Below are 21,097 nucleotides of genomic sequence, written 5' to 3' on the forward strand. Positions count from 1 at the left end.
AGCTGGTCTGCTTTCAGAAGCAATGCTACATTACTAGCATCATATTTAAGATCTTAAGCCTGAGACAGCACAAACAAAACAGACTGGACTGAATAATGAACAAGTCCAACTGCTGGTTTATTTTTATTGTTAGTAATAACTCGTAGTTCATTTTATGTAAGTATGATTTGTGTAAATCCTATTCATTCAAATTATTCTCCAGGCCACCCAAGGAGGATGAAGGTCCCTGCTGAGTCTGGTTCCTCTCAAGGTTCAAGGCTTCCTCTTAATTTTAAGAGAGTTTTTCCTGGCCACTGTCGCCCTCGGCTTGCTCAACAGGAGTTTTTTGGTCTGTCGGCCCTGGATTATGTTTTAAGACAATGTCTACTGAATTTGACTCGACTTATGCGTTCTAATACACTCGAGTCCAACCAACACGCAACTGACGTCTGTCAGTGGGAAGATTAACCGTGTCTGTTGGGAGAACATAAAAGCATTATTGTGGTAACATCTCTACACCTTGCCAGGACATCATATCCTAGCCCACTGAGTCAGTACAAGGACTATCAGGACAGACTCATGAAGCATGATCTGCCACTCTGTTTAAGGAACCTACATTGCACATCTGTAAATATTTACTGCACAGGACACTTTTATAATTGTCTATTATATCACATATTATATATCTTTATTACATTTATTACCTATAAGTATTGTACAGTAATACTTACTTCATATTTTTGCCTGCCTGCCTGCCCGCCCGCCCGCCCGCCCGCCCGCCCGCCCGCCCTTCCATCCATCCATCCATCCATCCATCCATCCATCCATCCATCCATCCATCCATCTATCTATCTATCTATCTACAGTGTATCACAAAAGTGAGTACACCCCTCACATTTCTGCAAATATTTCATTATATCTTTTCATGGGACAACACTATAGACATGAAACTTGGATATAACTTAGAGTAGTCAGTGTACAACTTGTATAGCAGTGTAGATTTACTGTCTTCTGAAAATAACTCAACACACAGCCATTAATGTCTAAATAGCTGGCAACATAAGTGAGTACACCCCACAGTGAACATGTCCAAATTGTGCCCAAATGTGTCGTTGTCCCTCCCTGGTGTCATGTGTCAAGGTCCCAGGTGTAAATGGGGAGCAGGGCTGTTAAATTTGGTGTTTTGGGTACAATTCTCTCATACTGGCCACTGGATATTCAACATGGCACCTCATGGCAAAGAACTCTCTGAGGATGTGAGAAATAGAATTGTTGCTCTCCACAAAGATGGCCTGGGCTATAAGAAGATTGCTAACACCCTGAAACTGAGCTACAGCATGGTGGCCAAGGTCATACAGCGGTTTTCCAGGACAGGTTCCACTCGGAACAGGCTTCGCCAGGGTCGACCAAAGAAGTTGAGTCCACGTGTTCGGCGTCATATCCAGAGGTTGGCTTTAAAAAATAGACACGAGTGCTGCCAGCATTGCTGCAGAGGTTGAAGACGTGGGAGGTCAGCCTGTCAGTGCTCAGACCATACGCCGCACACTGCATCAACTCGGTCTGCATGGTCGTCATCCCAGAAGGAAGCTGACGCACAAGAAAGCCCGCAAACAGTTTGCTGAAGACAAGCAGTCCAAGAACATGGATTACTGGAATGAACCGTGGTCTGACGAGACCAAGATAAACTTGTTTGGCTCAGATGGTGTCCAGCATGTGTGGCGGCGCCCTGGTGAGAAGTACCAAGACAACTGTATCTTGCCTACAGTCAAGCATGGTGGTGGTAGCATCATGGTCTTGGGCTGCATGAGTGTTGCTGGCACTGGGGAGCTGCAGTTCATTGAGGGAAACATGAATTCCAACATGTACTGTGACATTCTGAAACAGAGCATGATCCCCTCCCTTCAAAAACTGGGCCTCATGGCAGTTTTCCAACAGGATAACGACCCCAAACACAACCTCCAAGATGACAACTGCCTTGCTGAGGAAGCTGAAGGTGAAGGTGATGGACTAAACCCAATTGAGCACCTGTGGCGCATCCTCAAGTGGAAGGTGGAGGAGTTCAAGGTGTCTAACATCCACCAGCTCCGTGATGTCATCATGGAGGAGTGGAAGAGGATTCCAGTAGCAACCTGTGCAGCTCTGGTGAATTCCATGCCCAGGAGGGTTAAGGCAGTGCTGGATAATAATGGTGGTCACACAAAATATTGACACTTTGGGCACAATTTGGACATGTTCACTGTGGGGTGTACTCACTTATGTTGCCAGCCATTTAGACATTAATGGCTGTGTGTTGAGTTATTTTCAGAAGACAGTAAATCTACACTGCTATACAAGTTGTACACTGACTACTCTAAGTTATATCCAAGTTTTATTTCTATAGTGTTGTCCCATGAAAAGATATAATAAAATATTTGCAGAAATGTGAGGGGTGTACTCACTTTTGTGATACACTCTATCTATCTATCTATCTATCTATCTATCTATCTATCTATCTATCTATCTATCTATCTATCCATCCATCCATCCATCCATCCATCCATCCATCCATCCACCTGTCTGTCTGTCTGCCTGTCCGTCCGTCTTTCTGTCTGTCTATATACCTGTCTATCTACCTGTCTATCCACCTGTCTGCCTGTCGGTCTGTCTATCTATTTATCTATCCATCTACCTACCTATCAGACCGACAGAACGTCCATCCATCCATCCATCCATCCACCTGTCTGTCTGCCTGTCGGTCTGTCAGGCATGGATGGATGGATGAATGGATAGACAGACAGGTAGATGGATGGATGGACGTTCTATCTATCTATCTATCTATCTATCTATCTATCTATCTATCTATCTATCTATCTATCTATCTATCTATCTACCTGTCTGCCTGTCTGTCTGTCTGTCCGTCCAGCCATCCATCCATCTGTCTACCTGTCTGTCTGCCCGTCCGTCCGACTATCCATCCATCTATCTGTCTGTCTCTTTCTGTCTGTCTATCTATCTATTCATTCATCTGTCTATCTATCTATCTATCTATCTATCTATCTATCTATCTATCTATCTATCTATCTATCTATCTATCTATCTATCTATCTATCTATCTACCTGTCTATGTACCTGTCTGTCTCTTTCTGTCTGTCTGTCTATCTATCCGTCCGTCCGTCCATCCATCCATCCATCCATCCATCCATCCATCCATCCATCTATCTATCTATCTATCTATCTATCTATCTATCTATCTATCTATCTATCTATCTGTCTATGTACCTGTCTGTCTCTTTCTGTCTATCTGTCTATCTGTCTATCTATCTATCTATCTATCTATCTATCTATCTATCTATCTATCTATCTGCCTGCCTGCCTGCCTGCCTGTCTGTCTGCCTGTCTGTCTATCTATCTATCCATCTATCTACCTGTCTGTCTAGCCATCCATCTACCTGTCTGTCTGTCTATCCATCCATCTACCTGTCTGTCTGTCTGTCTATCCATCCATCCATCCATCCATAGTATGTACCTGCCCACAATCTAAAGCCAGGTTTACACTCTACCAGCACCAAAGATCAAAGGCATCAATATTCTTCATGCCCTGCTTTCACATCCATAAATAACCACAGAAAAGACAAAGTGGTTTATCATTGCGTTCTTCTGTGCAGTTAAATTGATGTCATTGCCGTTGTCACCTTTGTGAATATCCGGCACTGACATCATCCTATCCAATATAAGGTAGCAGCTCTGCCCAGGAGATAAATATCCAGGCAGCAAAGCTTTCTTCCCTGATGCATGCAAACACGGTACTGTATTATTAGAAGGCTCGAACCATATTAAGATTACTCATGAATAAGGCCCTACCTAGCCTTTTCCTGTGTTATATGCAATTTGCTGTGAAATTGCAAATTTAAGGTTTGTGTTTAGCCATTTAACATTTAACTGTACATAGACAAATCGGGAGCATCATACTTTACTGGCTTGTTCTTTTGAGGCCTTTTGAGGCAGTACAGACTACAGAGAAATGATCAAGTGTGTAGAGAAGCATACTTTTCCATTGATTATAGAATCCCCAAAGGGACGAAATGCACTCAATACGTAAACACAAACAAACACTGTCAGCACACTACACCACAGAAATGTCTGTTACACTAGCAATCCCACAGCAACAGAAAAATGAGGTCCGTGAGATTAAGCACATTTTACTGTGAATTTAGTGGGGTCCTACCCATAAATATCGTGTCCCACAAAGTGCGATTATACTCAGAATCCAAGATTCAAGACCGGCAAATGTCATGTTATTATATTCACGTCAATGTTAAACCACAGGATGTCCATTCTTTAAAGGCAACATTTAAATTCAGATTTGTTTGTATAGCTCTTTTTACAGTGGGCGCATTGTCAATGCTGCCTTACAGATTTTGGAACCAAAACCACTAATGAGAACATGACAAGAGAAAGCAGAGGACACTGTGTACTGTCAACCAAGCTTTACATCATGCTTTTTATGCAAATTTCAAACCCTTCACAGATTCTGTGTCAATTCGAGACCTTTTGTTGATGTGTTTTAAATAACTAGCGTGAATTCTTTCTTACCAGTCGTCCACTTTTTCCACACAGGCTGGCATATTTCAGCCACGTCCTCATGTCCTCGTGTGGGTTGATGACCAGAGAACGCACCATCAGGATCCTCTGCCAGTCCTCCACTATTCGATGGCAGCCCTGCACACAACACACAGCATTTCTATTATCATTGTATGTACAGTGGTACCTTGTAACTCAACATCCCCTAAACTCAAAATCTTTGAAACTGCACGCCCTTCGTTGAGACATTTGTACCCTTAAACTCAACGTGTTCAGTTTGTTTTTCAAAAATGTATTCATTTAATTTGTAATTAACAATAAACAGTTGCTTTGTTCAGCGCTCGTCTTGAGTGGTGCTGTAATACGCTATCGAAGTGTGCATATGAGACGAATCTGCATTTGTCAGATTTACTCTAAAAGCTCCACCTGTATCTGTGTTCAGCTGTAATTTCTTCACTGTTTCACTTTTAAACTTGTGTGTGCAGCTCGGGGTGCTGAGAAATTGTAAGAATCAGCTTTCAGAGTTTTTATATTATATTTGTGTTATTTTCAGTGAATAAAACAACCCATTATTTTATAGCCTAAACATATGCAAATCCACAGGACCATGGAACGCATTAACAGGTTTCCCATACATCCTTATGGGGAAAAAATACCTTGAAACTCAACGCCAGTCCCAGAACCAATTGACGTTGAGTTTCAAGGTACCACTGAATATAAATGATATTAATAAGTGCTTAATGAATGAACTGCGATGTATTTGTAGGTGCTCTGAAATTCCAAATTAGTTTATATACAGTGAAGTTGATCAGCCAACACATTTAAAAGTAATTAATTTGTATTTTTTTCAGGTAAGTAAAGGTTTAAGAAAATGAACAAATCAGAAACAAATTCTGGTTTTTATTGTATTTTACAAAATGTCCCAACTTTTTCTGAAAATGGTCTGTATAAATCAGTACTTTCAACTATCATCATGTACGCATGGTTACATGGTAGCCTGAGCCCTTGCTCCTCTTATTATGTTGTATCAATATGTCTTGGCAAAAACAGGCAGGCAAAATAGGATTTACACATCATAGGTTTCAGATCAAAGAAAAAACATGTTGTGCTGCCAGAGCAAAGCCGTACAGATGCGCAGGTTTATCCGCGTATAAATCACCTGCATGAACAATCCAGCTCAGCTCAGCTCGGCACATGACCTGCACTGTCTGGACCTGTCTATTTAATAACAAAAACATATTGAAGAATAAAAGGTACTATGACAGAATTATTTAGTCTTTGATGTCCTGCCTAAAAGTCACAAAGTGGAAATATTTAATGGAAGGCTTTTTTTAGTAATCTGTCAGGCTAAAGATAAAAGATGCTAAATTAGGTTGTTGGAAAGTACATGCATTATTATCAACAAGGCATCAATAAGACTTGTGAAAAACACAAATTACACCCATTATGAAGAAGATTCTACATGCTAACCAATGTAAAAAAACAAATTAAACACAATTCAAATACAATTGTTGTTGATGGACGGACGGGTGGATGTATGTGTGGGACGGACGACAAGATGGATGGATGATGGATATGACTGTGTATAGAAGGATGTGTTTGTGTAGATCTGGCTGATAGCTCAGATTTTTGGTGGTTGGGTATAGATTGTTTAATAGATGGGTTGGATGGGAGAGCATGTAGATGGATAAATATAATAAATAAGTAGCTTTATGTAAAGGGGATGGGTTGCATGTACAGATTTAGTTAATAGCTCAAAGGATGGATGGTTGGGTATAGATTGTTTAATAGATGGATGGATGGATGGATGGATATGACTAAGCATAGATCAGTAGGTTTGTGTATAGAAGGATGTGTGTGTAGATCTGGTTGATAACTCTAATTGTGGGTGGTTGGGTATAGATTGTTTAATGGATACAAGAGCAAATGGATGGATGGGTTAAATGGACAGATGAATGGATGGATGTACAGTGGGGCCAAAAAGTATTTAGTCAGCCACTGATTGTGCAAGTTCTCCTACTTAGAAAGATGAGAGAGGTCTGTAATTCTCATCATAGGTACACTTCAACTATGAGAGACAAAATGAGAAAAAAAAAATCCAGGAAATCACATTGTAGGATTTTTAAAGAATTTATTTGTAAATTATGGTGGATAATAAGTATTTGGTCAATAACAAAAGTTCAACTCAATACTTTGTAACATAACCTTTGTTGGCAATGACAGAGGTCAAACGTTTCCTGTAAGTCTTCACCAGGTTTGCACACACTGTAGCTGGTATTTTGGCCCATTCCTCCATGCAGATCTCCTCTAGAGCAGTGATGTTTTGGGGCTGTCGCTGGGCAACACGGACTCCACACATTTTCTATGGGGTTGAGGTCTGGAGACTGGCTAGGCCACTCCAGGACCTTGAAATGCTTTTTACGGAGCCACTCCTTCGTTGCCCGAGCGGTGTGTTTGGGATCATTGTCATGCTGGAAGACCCAGCCACGTTCCATCTTCAATGCTCTCACTGATGGAAGGAGGTTTTGGCTTAAAATCTCACGATACATGGCCCCGTTCATTCTTCCCTTAACACGGATCAGTCGTCCTGTCCCCTTTGCAGAAAAACAGCCCCAAAGCATGATGTTTCCACCCCCATGCTTCACAGTAGGTATGGTGTTCTTGGGATGCAACTCAGCATTCTTCTTCCTCCAAACACGACGAGTTGAGTTTTTACCAAAAAGTTCCATTTTGGTTTCATCTGACCACATGATATTCTCCCAATCCTCTTCTGGATCATCCATATGCTCTCTGGCAAACTTTAGATGGGCCTGGACATGTACTGGCTTAAGCAGGGGGACACGCCTGGCACTGCAGGATTTGAGTCCCTCTCGGCGTAGTGTGTTACTGATGGTAGCCTTTGTTACTTTGGTCCCAGCTCTCTGCAGGTCATTCATCAGGTCCCTCCGTGTAGTTCTGGGATTTTTGCTCACCGTTCTCATGATCATTTTGACCCCACGGGATGAGATCTTGCGTGGGGCCCCAGATCGAGAGAGATTATCAATATCAACCTGCTTGCCTATTGTAGATTCACTCTTCCCAGCCTGGTGCAGGTCTACAATTTTCTTCCTGGTGTCCTTCAACAGCTCTTTGGTCTTGGTCATGGTTGAGTTTGGAGTCTGACTGTTTGAGGCTGTGGACAGGTGTCTTTTATACAGATAACGAGGTCAAACAGGTGCCATTAATACAGGTAATGAGTGGAGGATAGAAGAGCTTCTTAAAGAAGAAGTTACAGGTCTGAGAGAGCCAGAAATCTTGCTTGTTTGTGGGTGACCAAATACTTCTTTTCCACCATAATTTACAAATAAATTCTTAAAAAATCCTACAATGTGATTTCCTGGATTTTTTTTTCTCATTTTGTCTCTCATAGTTGAAGTGTACCTATGATGAAAATTACAGACCTCTCTCATCTTTCTAAGTAGGAGAACTTGCACAATCAGTGGCTGACTAAATACTTTTTGGCCCCACTGTATCTAGTTAATAGCTCAAAGGATGGATGTTTGGGTAATAGATGGTTGTTTAATAGATGGGTGAATGTATAAATGGATGGACAGATGGATGGACGGACGGATGCAAGAGCATGTAGGTAGATGGTTGGGTATAGATTGTTTAATAGATGGCTGGATGAGTGGATGGGTGGAAGGATGGATGGACGAACGGATAGATGGATGGATGGGAGAGCATATAGATAGATAAATATGATAAATAAGTAGCTTTGTGTAAAAGGGATGGGTTGCATGTACAGATCTAGCTGATAGCTCAAAGGAAGGATGATTGGTGTAGATTGTTTAATTATTAGATGGGTGGATGAATGAGTGGCTGGATGAGTGAAAGGATGGGCGGGTGTACGGGAAGGATGGAAAGATGGATGGATGGACATATGAGTAGCTTAATGTAGAGCAGGTGCATAGATTGGGTATAGATTGTTTAATGGATAGATGGGTGAATGGATGGATGGGATGGATGGCCAGATGAATGAATGGATAGGAGAGTAAGTAGATGGATAAATATAATAGATAAGTAGCTTTGTATAGAGAAGGTTGGGTGTATGTACAGACCTAATTGACAGCTCAAAGGGTGGATGATTGGGTATAGATTGTTTAATGAATTGGTGGATGAATGATTGAAAATGGGTTGGTTTATGGAATGGATGACAAGATGAAAGGATGGTTATGACTGGGCATGGATCAGTATCTTTGTGTATAGAAGGTGTGTGTAGATCTGGACAGATCAATGGATGGATGGATGGAAAGGTGCGTAAATAAATAAAATGATAGATAAGTAGCTTTATGTAAAGAAGTGTGGGTGCATGTACAGATCTAGTTGATAGTTCAAAGGGTGCATGGTTGGGTGTAGATTGTTTAATGGATGGGTGGATAAATGAGTGGATGGATGGACAGATTAATGGATATGACTGTGCATAGATCAGTAGGATGTGTGTGTAGATCTGGTTGATAGCTCAAATTTTTGCTTGTTGGGTATAGATCGTTTAATGAATGCAGGAATTGGTGGGTGAATAAGACGGATGAACAGATGAATGGATGGGTGGATGGGAGGGTATGTGAATGGGTTTATTGATGGACCACTGGGTAGATGGATGATAAGGTGGTTGAGTAGTTGGGTGATGAATGGATGGATGATCTGGTGGATAAATGGATGGATGGATTTTAAAATAAATTGATGTAATGGCTTAAAAGGAATATTCCCTCAAATCTTACTACTCTCTGCCACGCCCCAGCTGCTGTCCCCATAGGATGCTGCCACCACTATGGTTCACTGGAGGGACGGCATTAGCAAGGTAATTGATTTAATTTGGTGATGTAGAGAGTTCTAAAATGCCATGCATTGTGGTATGGCCTCCTAGTTAAGAATTATGACAGCCCACATCTGGTGACCTTTTGTGGCATCTGGCATGGCTAGTTTACATGTGGTTATTACAAATTACATGGACCAGTGGTCTTTTGGTCAAATATGTGAAATAAACCAAACAGGCCATTTAAATCTACCAATAACTGGTCTGCCACAAATAAGAAGCCAGTGCGCCCACAGGTGAAACTGTCCATAATAGAACAAACTTTGAGGGATTCATTGGAACTTTGGAAGTGATCCTTATGTGACCATGAAGCACATGTGATTCAGAGAGTAAAAGGTTTAGGAGTTACCTGTAATCGTTCCCACCATGTCTCCCTGATGATATCTCTCCTCTCTGGAACCAGTTTATACTGTATCACCTCCTCTAGTTCTGACAGCATCTGACACGACACCATGGCCTAAAAAAGAATGATCAGATAAAAACCAGTGAAGACCTGTCATTGTGGCAGTGTGTTATGTTAATATACACATCAATTGTAGTCTACAAATATACTAAAGGGTTATAACTGAATGACAAGATTTTATACCTATTCACACTCTATGTACCACTTTTGAAGTGAATGGGGTGCCGTGATTTATCCTCTTAAGACCCAAGCTTTGATTTTTTTTATGCATTTTTCATCTTGTTTTTACCTTTTTTATTGTCCAATAGTTTTGCTACTACTAGATGGCAGACAAAAGTGTCTACTAATGGGGACAACAGGTCTAAGTTAATCAGAATGAGGTATAATGTGTAACCAAAATAAGGTACAAAATAAGACTGCAAACCAACAGAATTATGCTCCCACCAGCATACTTTACAGTTCATATGGTGTTTCGCTTCAGTCTCATTAGACCAGACTTATCCACTCTTCGAAAAGAGCTCTTTTGGTGCAACACCATGGATATGGCTAATCGTTTGCAGTCACTGACTTGAGTTATGGTTATACATTTGCAGACCCTTCCTCTTCGCTGCTATAACAGCTTATTTGTCTGGGAAGTCTTTCCACAAGTATTTGAGGGGTGTTTGTAGGAATTTGTGGCCATTCAGACAAATAAGTATTTGAGGAAAACAAAATGATGATGTAAATGATGATCCTGGGAAGAGCATTAGGGCACCAAGCACTACCCTATTCATATACAGTATATTTATATATTTATCTACATTTATGTTAGGGCAAATGTATAGCAAATGATCAACCTATTGCATCTTTTTTGAGAGATAAGAGGAAATCAGAGTACCCAGAGGAAACCAATGCAGACACTTACACGACCAGGCATAACATTATGTGAAGTGAATAACACTGATTATCTCTTCATCACGGCACCTGTTAGTAGGTGGGATATATTAGACAGCAAGTGAACATTTTATCCTCAAAGTTGATGTGTTAGAAGCAGAAAAATGGACAAGCGTAAGGATGAGTGAGTTTGACAAGGGCCAAATTGTGATGGCTAGACGACAGGGTCAGAGCATCTCCAAAACTGCAGCTCTTGTGGGGTGTTCCCGGTCTGCAGTGCTCAAGATCTATCAAAAGTGGTCCAAGGAAGTAACAGTGGTAAACCGCCAACAGGGTCATGGACGGCCAAGGCTCAGTGATGCACATGGGGGGGATAGATAGGGAGCTGGCCCGTGTGGTCCGATCCAACAGACGAGCTCCTGTAGCTCAAATTGCTGAAGAAGTTAATGCTGGTTCTGATAGAAAGGTGTCAGAATACACAGTGCATTACAGGGTGTTGCGTATGGGGCAGCAAAAGGGGGACCAACACAATATTAGAAAGGTGGTCATAATGTTATGCCTTATCGGATCATAGTGCTGTGTGACACCATTATTACCTGCTGTGCCAAAGTGCCAGTTTGGTGAGGCTGTAAATACTTTTGGTCAGATATGTGATTGTGTGCATGCAAGTATGTATTTGGTATGGAATGTGTGAATACTTTTGCTCAGATGTGTGATTGTGTGTATGCAAGCATGTATTTGGTGGGGAATGTGTGAATACTTTTGCTCAGATGTGTGATTGTGTGTATGCAAGTATGTATTTGGTGGGGAATGTGTGAATACTTTTGCTCACATATGTGATTGTGTGTATGCAAGTATGTATTTGGTGGGGAATGTGTGAATACTTTTGCTCAGATATGTGATTGTGTGTATGCAAGTATGTATTTGGTGGGGAATGTGTGAATACTTTTGCTCAGATATGTGATTGTGTGTATGCAAGTATGTATTTGGTGGGGAATGTGTGAATACTTTTGCTCAGATATGTGATTGTGTGTATGCAAGTATGTATTTGGTGGGGAATGTGTGAATACTTTTGCTCACATATGTGATTGTGTGTATGCAAGTATGTATTTGGTGGGGAATGTGTGAATACTTTTGCTCAGATATGTGATTGTGTGTATGCAAGTATGTATTTGGTGGGGAATGTGTGAATACTTTTGCTCAGATGTGATTGTGTGTATGCAAGTATGTATTTGGTGGGGAATGTGTGAAAACTTTCGCTCACATATGAGACCGTAGATCAAAGTATTTTGGCCACACCATATTATTTCAATGGCTTTGAGCAAAGCACAAACAGCACAGGGATCAGAGAGGTAGTTTGCCTGATAGCTTGCTACAGACATAAATAAAACGTTAGGTCTAGCACTGCACGCACATATTCTGAAACCATGTATACACAAATGTGACCGAAGAATACACATACGCAATCGTGCCTGGGTGTGCATGTGGATCATGGCGCACCAAAACACTTCACCACAAATGTTCCCTAGTTAATGCACTTCTTTTCAAAAGTAAAACAGACACTCAAGAGAGCTAGACTGTGGGTTGCGGGAACATCAAATCACAAAATTGCAGGCAGGTTGACTTTCTTTCATTAGAGCTAAGAAAGACAAACAAACTCATCAACCCCACATCTGCATAGGATAAACTACTATGTTCCTACGACTGTGGAAATCCATGGCTGTTGTTATATAATTTCCATCGAGGGGGTGGGGGGTGGGCATTTCCAAGAAAATGCTAATGCTAACATGTACACATTTGGTTTGAGGAAACCAGCAAAACTTAATTATTTTGCTCAGATATGCGATTGTGTGTATGCAAGTATGTATTTGGTGCTCAGATATGTGATTGTGTGTATGCAAGTATGTATTTGGTGGGCTGTGAATACTTCTGCTCAGATATGTGATTGTGTGTATGCAAGAATGTATTTGGTGGGCTGTGAATATTTTGCTCAGATATGCGATTGTGTGTATGCAAGTATGTATTTGGTGCTCAGATATGTGATTGTGTGTATGCAAGTATGTATTTGGTGGGCTGTGAATACTTCTGCTCAGATATGTGATTGTGTGTATGCAAGTATGTATTTGGTGGGCTGTGAATAATTCTGCTCAGATATGTGATTGTGTGCATGCAAGAATGTATTTGGTGGGGAATGTGTGAATAATTTTGCTCAGATATGTGATTGTGTGTATGCAAGTATGTATTTGGTGGGGAATGTGTGAATACCTTTGCTCAGATATGTGATTGTGTGTATGCAAGTATGTATTTGGTGAGCTGTGAGCAGCTTACTGGGTTTTCAGACAGACCCAATGAGAGAGACGTATTTATCTTACCCCATATGCTCTGCTGTAGCTCTCTCCAGCCATGGCGGTCAGCTCAGCATCCAGCAGGTCTCTGGCCTTGTCGATGCACTAAACACAAACACAAGTAAGGTCAGTAAAACAGCTAGTACACTTCCTGTGGATCCATTTCAATCATGTGATCTGTTAAGAGGGCAGCACACTGATGCAGCAGCTTGTGTAGGTGCCAAACAACTCCAGAATTTCCCTTTAATCCTGAACCTGTGCTGGTTTGCTCCAAGTATTCCAGAGTCCTGCTACTTAAAAAAAAATATGGATGTATGTGAATTGGCTGACATTATAGGACAGTGGTAGCCTAGTGGGTAGGGCTTTGGGCCATCAACTGAAAGGTTGAGAGTTTGAATCCCAGCTCTGCTATGCAGCCACTGTTAGGCCCTTGAGCAAGGTCCTTAACCCTCTCTGCTCCATAGGATAGGCGCTGCACAATGGCTGACCCTGCGCTCTGAACCATTGGCTCACATTCCAATTGACATTCCAGTTCTTCCCAAATGTGTTCAAAGAGGCTAAGGTCAGGGCCACATAAATGGGCAAAAGGGCAAAAGAGATTTTGCCGCTTCTTATGTGTATGCGCCTTTACTAAACGGAATACGGTATTCCAAGATCAAGCATCTTTACGATTAAGAAGCATAAGGAAACAATAAAGAAGTAAAGGTAAAGTGCAGGTTTTACTGTCTTTAACTGTTTTTTTTTTTTTATTGTATTTCAGTGTTTTTATATTATATTTGTGTTATTTTCAGTGTATAAGCATCAAAAACAACCAAATTATTTTACATTAGTCTAAGATATATGCAGTTCCACTGCACCATGGAATGCCTTAACAGGTTTCCCATACATCCTAATAGAAAAAAATACCTTGAAACTCAACTCGACACCACTCCCAGAACCATTTGACGTTGAGTTTCAAGGAACCACTGTATAATAACAGAACTACTGCAAGGCGAATTTAGTCTCAGCATTCAAGCATCAAGCAGCTGCAGATAAGTCCCAAAGTCTGGTCACCACCTGTACTCTGCACTCTCAGTGCTGTAATTACCCCATCGGGGAAACTAACAGGAATCAGTGATAAAGAAAGAGAAGAAGAAGAAAAGAGAGAGAGAGTTTACACAGCTGAGGCAGAGAGCCGCTATTCTGACACGCCGACTATCAATTAAGTCTCAGTCAGATTAGGTGTAGGATGACAGAAGACATAAGCAGTCTGTGTGCGTGAGGAGAATAGAAGAGACCGCTTACTGTGTGAGCTTAGGTAAAGCCCAGGAGGGGTGTTGCAGACGGCCCTCAAGGCACAATGAATGACCCTTTATTTGGGTTATTTGGGTTACCTGGACCGCAAGATTAAATCAGCCAGAAAGAAGCCAGTGTTTCTGAGACCATGAATGAACTAGAACGGACAGACGTCTATTTCCACGCTGGTCCTTCAAAAACAATAATGGTTATTAGTAAGCCGGTAGCAGAGCTCAGATTCGAACTTGCAAGTTCGAAATGTCTGTTCTGGTGTGCTAGCGTGTTTTACCTCTGCCCCACCTCAACGTCCCATACCGTATTTTTTAAAGATGCTTTGCTGCTTAGGGAACAACATTGTAGCCTAGTGGTTAAGGTACTGGACTAGTAATCGAAAGGTCACTGGTTCAAGCCCCACCACTGCCAGGATGCTGCTGTTGGGCCCTTGAGCAAGGCCCTTAACCCTCAATTGCTTAGACTGTATATTGTCACAGTACTGTAAGTCGCTTTGGATAAAGACGTCTGCTGTACTGTGAATTCCACTTTTGACCATAGAACATAAAACAGAATGTCTGCTCATCGGTCTGTGATCTAAAGCCATTTAGATACACTGAAATGCTGTAGAAATACCTTAAACAGAAAGAGTCCCTATATAACTATGGCCCATAACTATAGATAATAAAAATTCGTACATCCAAAACTGCTCATAGACAGTGACCACAGAAACTGTAGTGCGGTGTGGAATCTACTTTACCAGCTGTGCATCCGTGCGACCCTCAAACCACCTCCTTCTTCTCTAAACAACAAACCAATGTTATACTCATCTCTTGATGCATGCTCAATAGTCCAGGTACACAAATCCACAAAGTCCCAAATGGGCTTTAGTGGATCAAAGGGAGGAGGACAACCGCGGTCTAAGCGCAAACCAGTGGTGATTCCGTATGTGGCGAGAGTAGCAGAACAATTGAGACAAAAAATTCTCCAAACACTGTGTTTCAGTTGCTTTCAAACCCCAGAACACGCTATGCCAGAAATTAGTTCACCCTAAGGACCGGGTTCCTCGACACAAACAGAGTAACGTAGTGTATGCTGTTAGGTGCCGGGAGGATTGCCGGGAAATGTACATCAGGGTAACTAAACAGCCACTGGTGAAACGGATGGCCCAACATAGAAGATCGACCTCTTCTGGCCAGGACTCTGCGGTTTACACTCACCGGCAAGCCAGCGGCCACTAATTTAATGATGAAGATGTGCAGATCCTTGACAAGGAGGAACGCTGGTTTGAACGGGGAGTCAAAGAGGCCATCTATGTGAAGAGGGAACAACCATCTCTGAACCGGGGAGGGGGCCTGAGAGTACATCTCTCACCATCTTACAACGCCGTAATAGGAGCTATACCCCAATCATGTGTAATTATGGTCATTGTGATTTGCATATGGACCTGATCACCGTTTCCACTGTTATGTACTAGGCGGTGATCTGTCGTTATGCAAATCGGCTGCATATAAGGTTGGGGTATCCACCACCGGCTCAGACTGAAGAAGTCACTTGATTAAGTGGCAAAACGTATCTCTACAACAAACTTGTGTCCAGAGAACTGATTCAACTTTGTGAACAATGTAAAACTTAGGACCTGTCACTCACCTGTTGAGCCAATGAGAAGAGATCCTGGTGCAATGCGAGCACAGCCCTATAGAAGGCACCGTCATGGGTATCTCTAGGGATCATACAGGTGTATTCTTCCATACTGTCCCAGTGTCCTTAAAAACACAAAAACAATCATAAGAATTATTTAATATATATAATTAAGACCCTACCTAATTCACAGCCGTGAAAAGCACATCATGGACTGTGAAATGAGCCTTTTCCCGTGTAATATTATGTGAAATTTAAAATATAAGGTTTGTGTTTAGCAATTTAACGTTTTTCATTCGCGTAGCATTTAAGTGCCTTATGTTTACTGGTTAATTTGCACCTTTAGAGTTTGCTGAGTTTATAAAGAAAGAAATAAACTGTACATATGCAATTCTTTTGGAAGCATAATACTTCACTGGCTTGTTCTTTTAAATCGCAGCAAAGACTACAGAGAGATGATCACATGTGTAGAGAAGCAAATTTTTCCATTGATTATGGAATCCCCAAAGGGATAAAATGCACTCAATAAGTAAACACATACACCAATCAACCATAACATTAAAAACCTCCTTGTTTCTACACTCACTGTCCATTTTATCAGCTCCACTTACCATATAGAAGCACTTTGTAGTTCTACAATTACTGACTGTAGTTCATCTGTTTCTCTGTATGCTTTTGTAACCTCCTTTTACTCTGTTCTTCAATGGTCAGGACCCCCACAGGAACGCTACAGAGCAGGTATTATTTAGGTGGTTTATCATTCTCAGGACTGCAGTGACAATAACATAGTGGTTGTGTGTTAGTGTGTGTTGTGCTGGTATGAGTGGATCAGACACAGCAGCGCTGCTGGAGTTTTTAATTACTGTGTCCACTCACTGTCCACTCTATTAGACACTCCTACCTAGTTGGTCCACCTTGTAGATGTAAAGTCAGAGACGATCGCTCATCTACTGCTGCTGTTTGAGTTAGTCATCTTCTAGACCAGGGGTCTCAAACTCAATTTACCTGGGGGCCGCTGGAGGTAGAGTCTAGGAGCGGCTGGGCCGCATCAAGTATTCCACAAAAAAAGGGTTTCAGGTATTCCAAACAAAAGTACAACTGATCCAAACTTCTCAATCTTTATTAATAACAGTTCAGAACATGAACAATTCTTCAGAACATAGGCTTCTTTTACCTACTCTTTGCTGCCAGAAACCTAAAGATCCAGCTCCCTTCAAAGATCCATTACTCCCAGAATTGTCTTACATCTTGAAGGTTTTCTTTGGGTCATTTAGTGCAAGTCACAGCACCTGTAACCGTGACTTGTTTTGAGTTATGAGATCTGCAGTAGGATGTTGTTTGGTATTTGTTGGTGATGAAAAGAAGGCTGGTCTATAGAATCCACAATTAATGCCAACTTCAGTGGTTATACAGTTTGAAAATGTTTTATGGGATGGTCTGTACTAAAATAACACATTACATTCCTAAATGCATTAAATGTTCTATCAACATGTTTTTTCTATTATATTTCAATTAAAAACAACTATTGTGAGGTATATCCACTTGTCCTGTTTGCATTACACAGGAGAGACCCTGTGTTTTACTAACACAAGTAACGAAGTAACGTTTACTCTGAGTACGTTTTAAATTAGTTACTTTTTTACTTGAGTAGGTTTTTAGACTAGTAATTTCAGTAAAAAATATTTAAAGTAGTAGTACTTTTACTTGAGTACAATATTTTAGTACTCTTTCCACCTCTGCCCAATACCTGAGTGTTTGGGATATTATTCAGAAAGCCCTTTCTATATATTCTCAGAGGAATTTGAAAATTTTATCATTGTTCATAGCTTTATTGAGCACTTCGTTTTTTTTATCATTATTAAATTTATCTCGCAGGTGTTTATACTAGGGCTGTCAAACGATTAAAATTTTTAATCGCGATTAATCTCAGAATTTCATATAGTTAATCGCGATTAATCACATTTAATCGCATTTTTTAAAAAATCTGTGTAAATGTTATAGAAAACAAGGATTTTTAAGTGAAATGTTACAATTAAAATAGTGAACACATTTTATGCTAAATGTACTTATGTTAAAAACTGCTGGGACAAGAGAAAACTGTAAGGGAGTTTTATTCACTCAAGAGACCCTTGACTTCGTATAAATGTCAGATTGTAGGTTAAAATTTCTCCATCAGCAAACATTGTGAGTGTGTTTTGACCCTTTGGGGCTTCCATAGTGCATGGAATAGCATGCTTGGCTAACAGTATGACTCTAGCTGTTTGCTATTCGGTAACAGAGGAAGTAATAAAGTGTTCTGCTCCCGACAACTTGTAAATATACCGTGTATTTATTTCTTTATTAAGCAAGTGCATCATTACAATGCTCGGTTACATTATGTTAACAAACCGCAAATGAAACAAACGGTGGCAAGTCCGACGTTAAAACGTTGGTGCACGGTCAAGTCTCAACATGAACTACGGATGACTCGCAGGGCCAAATAAAATTTGCGTTAACGGCACTATTTTTTTTAATCGCGTTAAATTGAGATTGCGTTAATGCGTTATTATCGCGTTAACTTCGACAGCCCTAGTTTATACATTTCACATTCATAAATAAAGTGATCTAGATTTTATTATTTTTGTTTACATCCTACACATCCTTTTGCTCTACCAAATTTCTCTGCCACTGAGCTAACTCTGGTGTCCATGTTACTTCACCTCTCTTAATTCTTAATATCAAGTGCATTGTCTGTTTTAATATTTTAAATTCTTGCTCTTTTTGATTAAATTGTTCTTGGTAAATTTGTTTTCTTTTGCGATCGCACCTTTCTGTCCTCTGTATCTTGCACTGGCTGACAGGATATATTTTCCTTCCACTTGGTGTCGCTCTGAATCACGTTTCAGCCAAGTGACGTTGGTAATACGTTGCTAAGTGAAAAAATAATGAGTTGCGCAACGACTTGGCAAAATAGGTGCGTGTGAGAAAACCGCGCGGGCCGCACTAACAATGAACTTTGACGTTAAGTCGGGGGCCACAAAATACCGGCCCGCGGGCCGCGAGTTTGAGACCCCTGTTCTTGACCTTCATCAGTGGTCACAGGACGCTGTTGGCTGGATGTTTTTGGTTGGTGGACTTTTCTCAGTCCAGCAGAAACTCTGAGGTGTTTAAAAACTCCAGCAGCACTGCTGTGTCTTATCCACTCATACCAGCACAACACACACTAACACACCACCACCATGTCAGTGTCACTGCAGTGCTGAGAATCATCCACCACCCAAATAATACCTGCTCTGTGGTGGTCCTGTGGGGGTCCTGACCATTGAAGAACAAAGTAAAAGGAGGTTAAAAAAGTATGTAGCAAAACAGGTGGACTACAATCAGTAATTGTACAATTACAGTACTTTTGCCTTGATAACATCTAATAAGCAATTTGACTAAGTGCTAACAAGCTTCTGACACTTCTCTTGTGGAATCTTCAATAATTCTTCTTGAGGTTTTATGGCGTTTGTGGTGTAACTGCTTTCTGTAAATCCCACCAAATATGGACCCTGAGAAGGCCACTCCAAGATATTCCAGGACTGATTCCTTCAACCAAGCTTTGGTTGACACGGCAGAGTGGTAGGGGTCATTGTCTTGCTGGAAAGTCCAATTATCACCAAGGTTCAATGCTACTACAAAGGGCATATCATTCCTCCTCTAAATGCCTTAGTATTCGTCTAAGTCAATGGTACCAGCCACATGGTCATGATTGCTAGTTCCAGCAGCAGATAAAAATTCCCACTTCCTCACTGACCCTCCTCCATACTTGAGCATTGTGGTAGTTTTGGTACATCACTCTATACTGTAAAACTGTATCCCAAGCCTATTCAAATTCTATCTGGTGTATTCCAGTTGACCCTTCATGTGCTGCTTGGTCACCACCACTGTCCACTCTATTAGACACTCCCACCTAGTTGGTCCACCTTGTAGATGTAAAGTCAGAGACGATCGCTCATCTATTGCTGCTGTTTGAGTTGGTCATCTTCTAGACCTTCATCAGTGGTCACAGGATGCTGCCCACGGGGCGCTGTTGGCTGGATATTTTTGGTTGGTGGACTATTCTCAGTCCAGCAGGGACAGTGAGGTGATTAAAAACTCCAGCAGCGCTGCTGTGTCTGATCCACTCATACCAGCACAACACACACTAACACACCACCACCATGTCAGTGTCACTGCAGTGCTGAGAATGATCCACCACCTAAATAATACCTACTCTGTAGTGGTCCTGGGAGAGTCCTGACCATTGAAGAACAGCATGAAAGGGGGGTAACAAAGCATGCAGAGAAACAGATGGACTACAGTCAGTAATTGTAGAACTACAAAGTGATTCTATATGGTAAGTGGAGCTGATAAAGTGGAGCTAATATCCCACTTATACAGACTGACTGGTTTAGTGCTTAAACTGTCTGTCAGAGATTATTTTTTATAATTTTTATTAGTTTCTTTATGGTGTCATAACATCAGACAGTAAATCAGAAAATGCAAGACGTCGGAAAGCAAGAACAGACTCTATTTGATCCAGGCTGGTGGTCAGATCGTTCCACCCACGAGTGCCCTCTGTGTGGTTTCCTTAAATGTCATATAGTTATAGACTTCAAAAGCAAATTAACACAATTTACAGACCTGCTTTTGTAATGGACACATACAGACACACACAGAGTTTGGGCTTGCGCTTGTTAAATAACAGTATTTCCACAACTTATATGGCGCCCCAGGAGACGAGAGGCTTAAGGTCCTTGCTCATCAGTGTCTGACTGCCTGAGCTGGGCTTGGAACCATTAACTCAGGTTGTTTAAAAGCTGGTGAGCCATTATAGTGCATATGGTGCCCTAGGAGACGAGAAGCTTAAAGACCTTGCTTATGGGATTGACAGTGGCTGGGATTTTTATTGCATTTTTCCCAATCTAGTCATATCCAATTCCCTGATTGCATTACGCTTCATCTGTACTGATGCTGACCTCCACTCCTGACCGAGAAGAGCAGAGACTAACACACGCCCCCTCTGACATGTGCGCAGTAGCCGACTGCATCTTTTCACCAGCACAAGGTGAGTTCATATGCGGTTTAGCTTTGAGTACGGAGAGCCACACCCTGATCAACGCATTATTCCTCGACTCTGTGCAGGCGCCACCCATCAGCCAGCAGAGGTCGTAATTG

At 41.3% G+C, this 21,097-nt stretch overlaps 1 protein-coding gene across 3 annotated transcripts in view; it reads right to left on the reverse strand.

The window, feature by feature from the left end:
* Positions 1-21,097, reverse strand: part of mtor (mechanistic target of rapamycin kinase) — a 225,174-nt gene that overhangs the window by 48,678 nt on the left and 155,399 nt on the right. For all 3 annotated transcript variants that reach the window (XM_062999154.1, XM_062999155.1, XM_062999153.1), the window contains 4 exons: positions 15,929-16,044; positions 13,040-13,117; positions 9,741-9,848; positions 4,552-4,677 (listed from right to left, as the gene is read on the reverse strand). In XM_062999154.1, the coding sequence (XP_062855224.1) occupies positions 4,552-4,677; positions 9,741-9,848; positions 13,040-13,117; positions 15,929-16,044 (428 nt within the window). The remainder of the gene's footprint in view (positions 1-4,551; positions 4,678-9,740; positions 9,849-13,039; positions 13,118-15,928; positions 16,045-21,097) is intronic.

This window comes from Trichomycterus rosablanca, chromosome 7 (assembly GCF_030014385.1).
Source record: "Trichomycterus rosablanca isolate fTriRos1 chromosome 7, fTriRos1.hap1, whole genome shotgun sequence".
NCBI classification, from domain to species: Eukaryota; Metazoa; Chordata; class Actinopteri; order Siluriformes; family Trichomycteridae; genus Trichomycterus; species Trichomycterus rosablanca.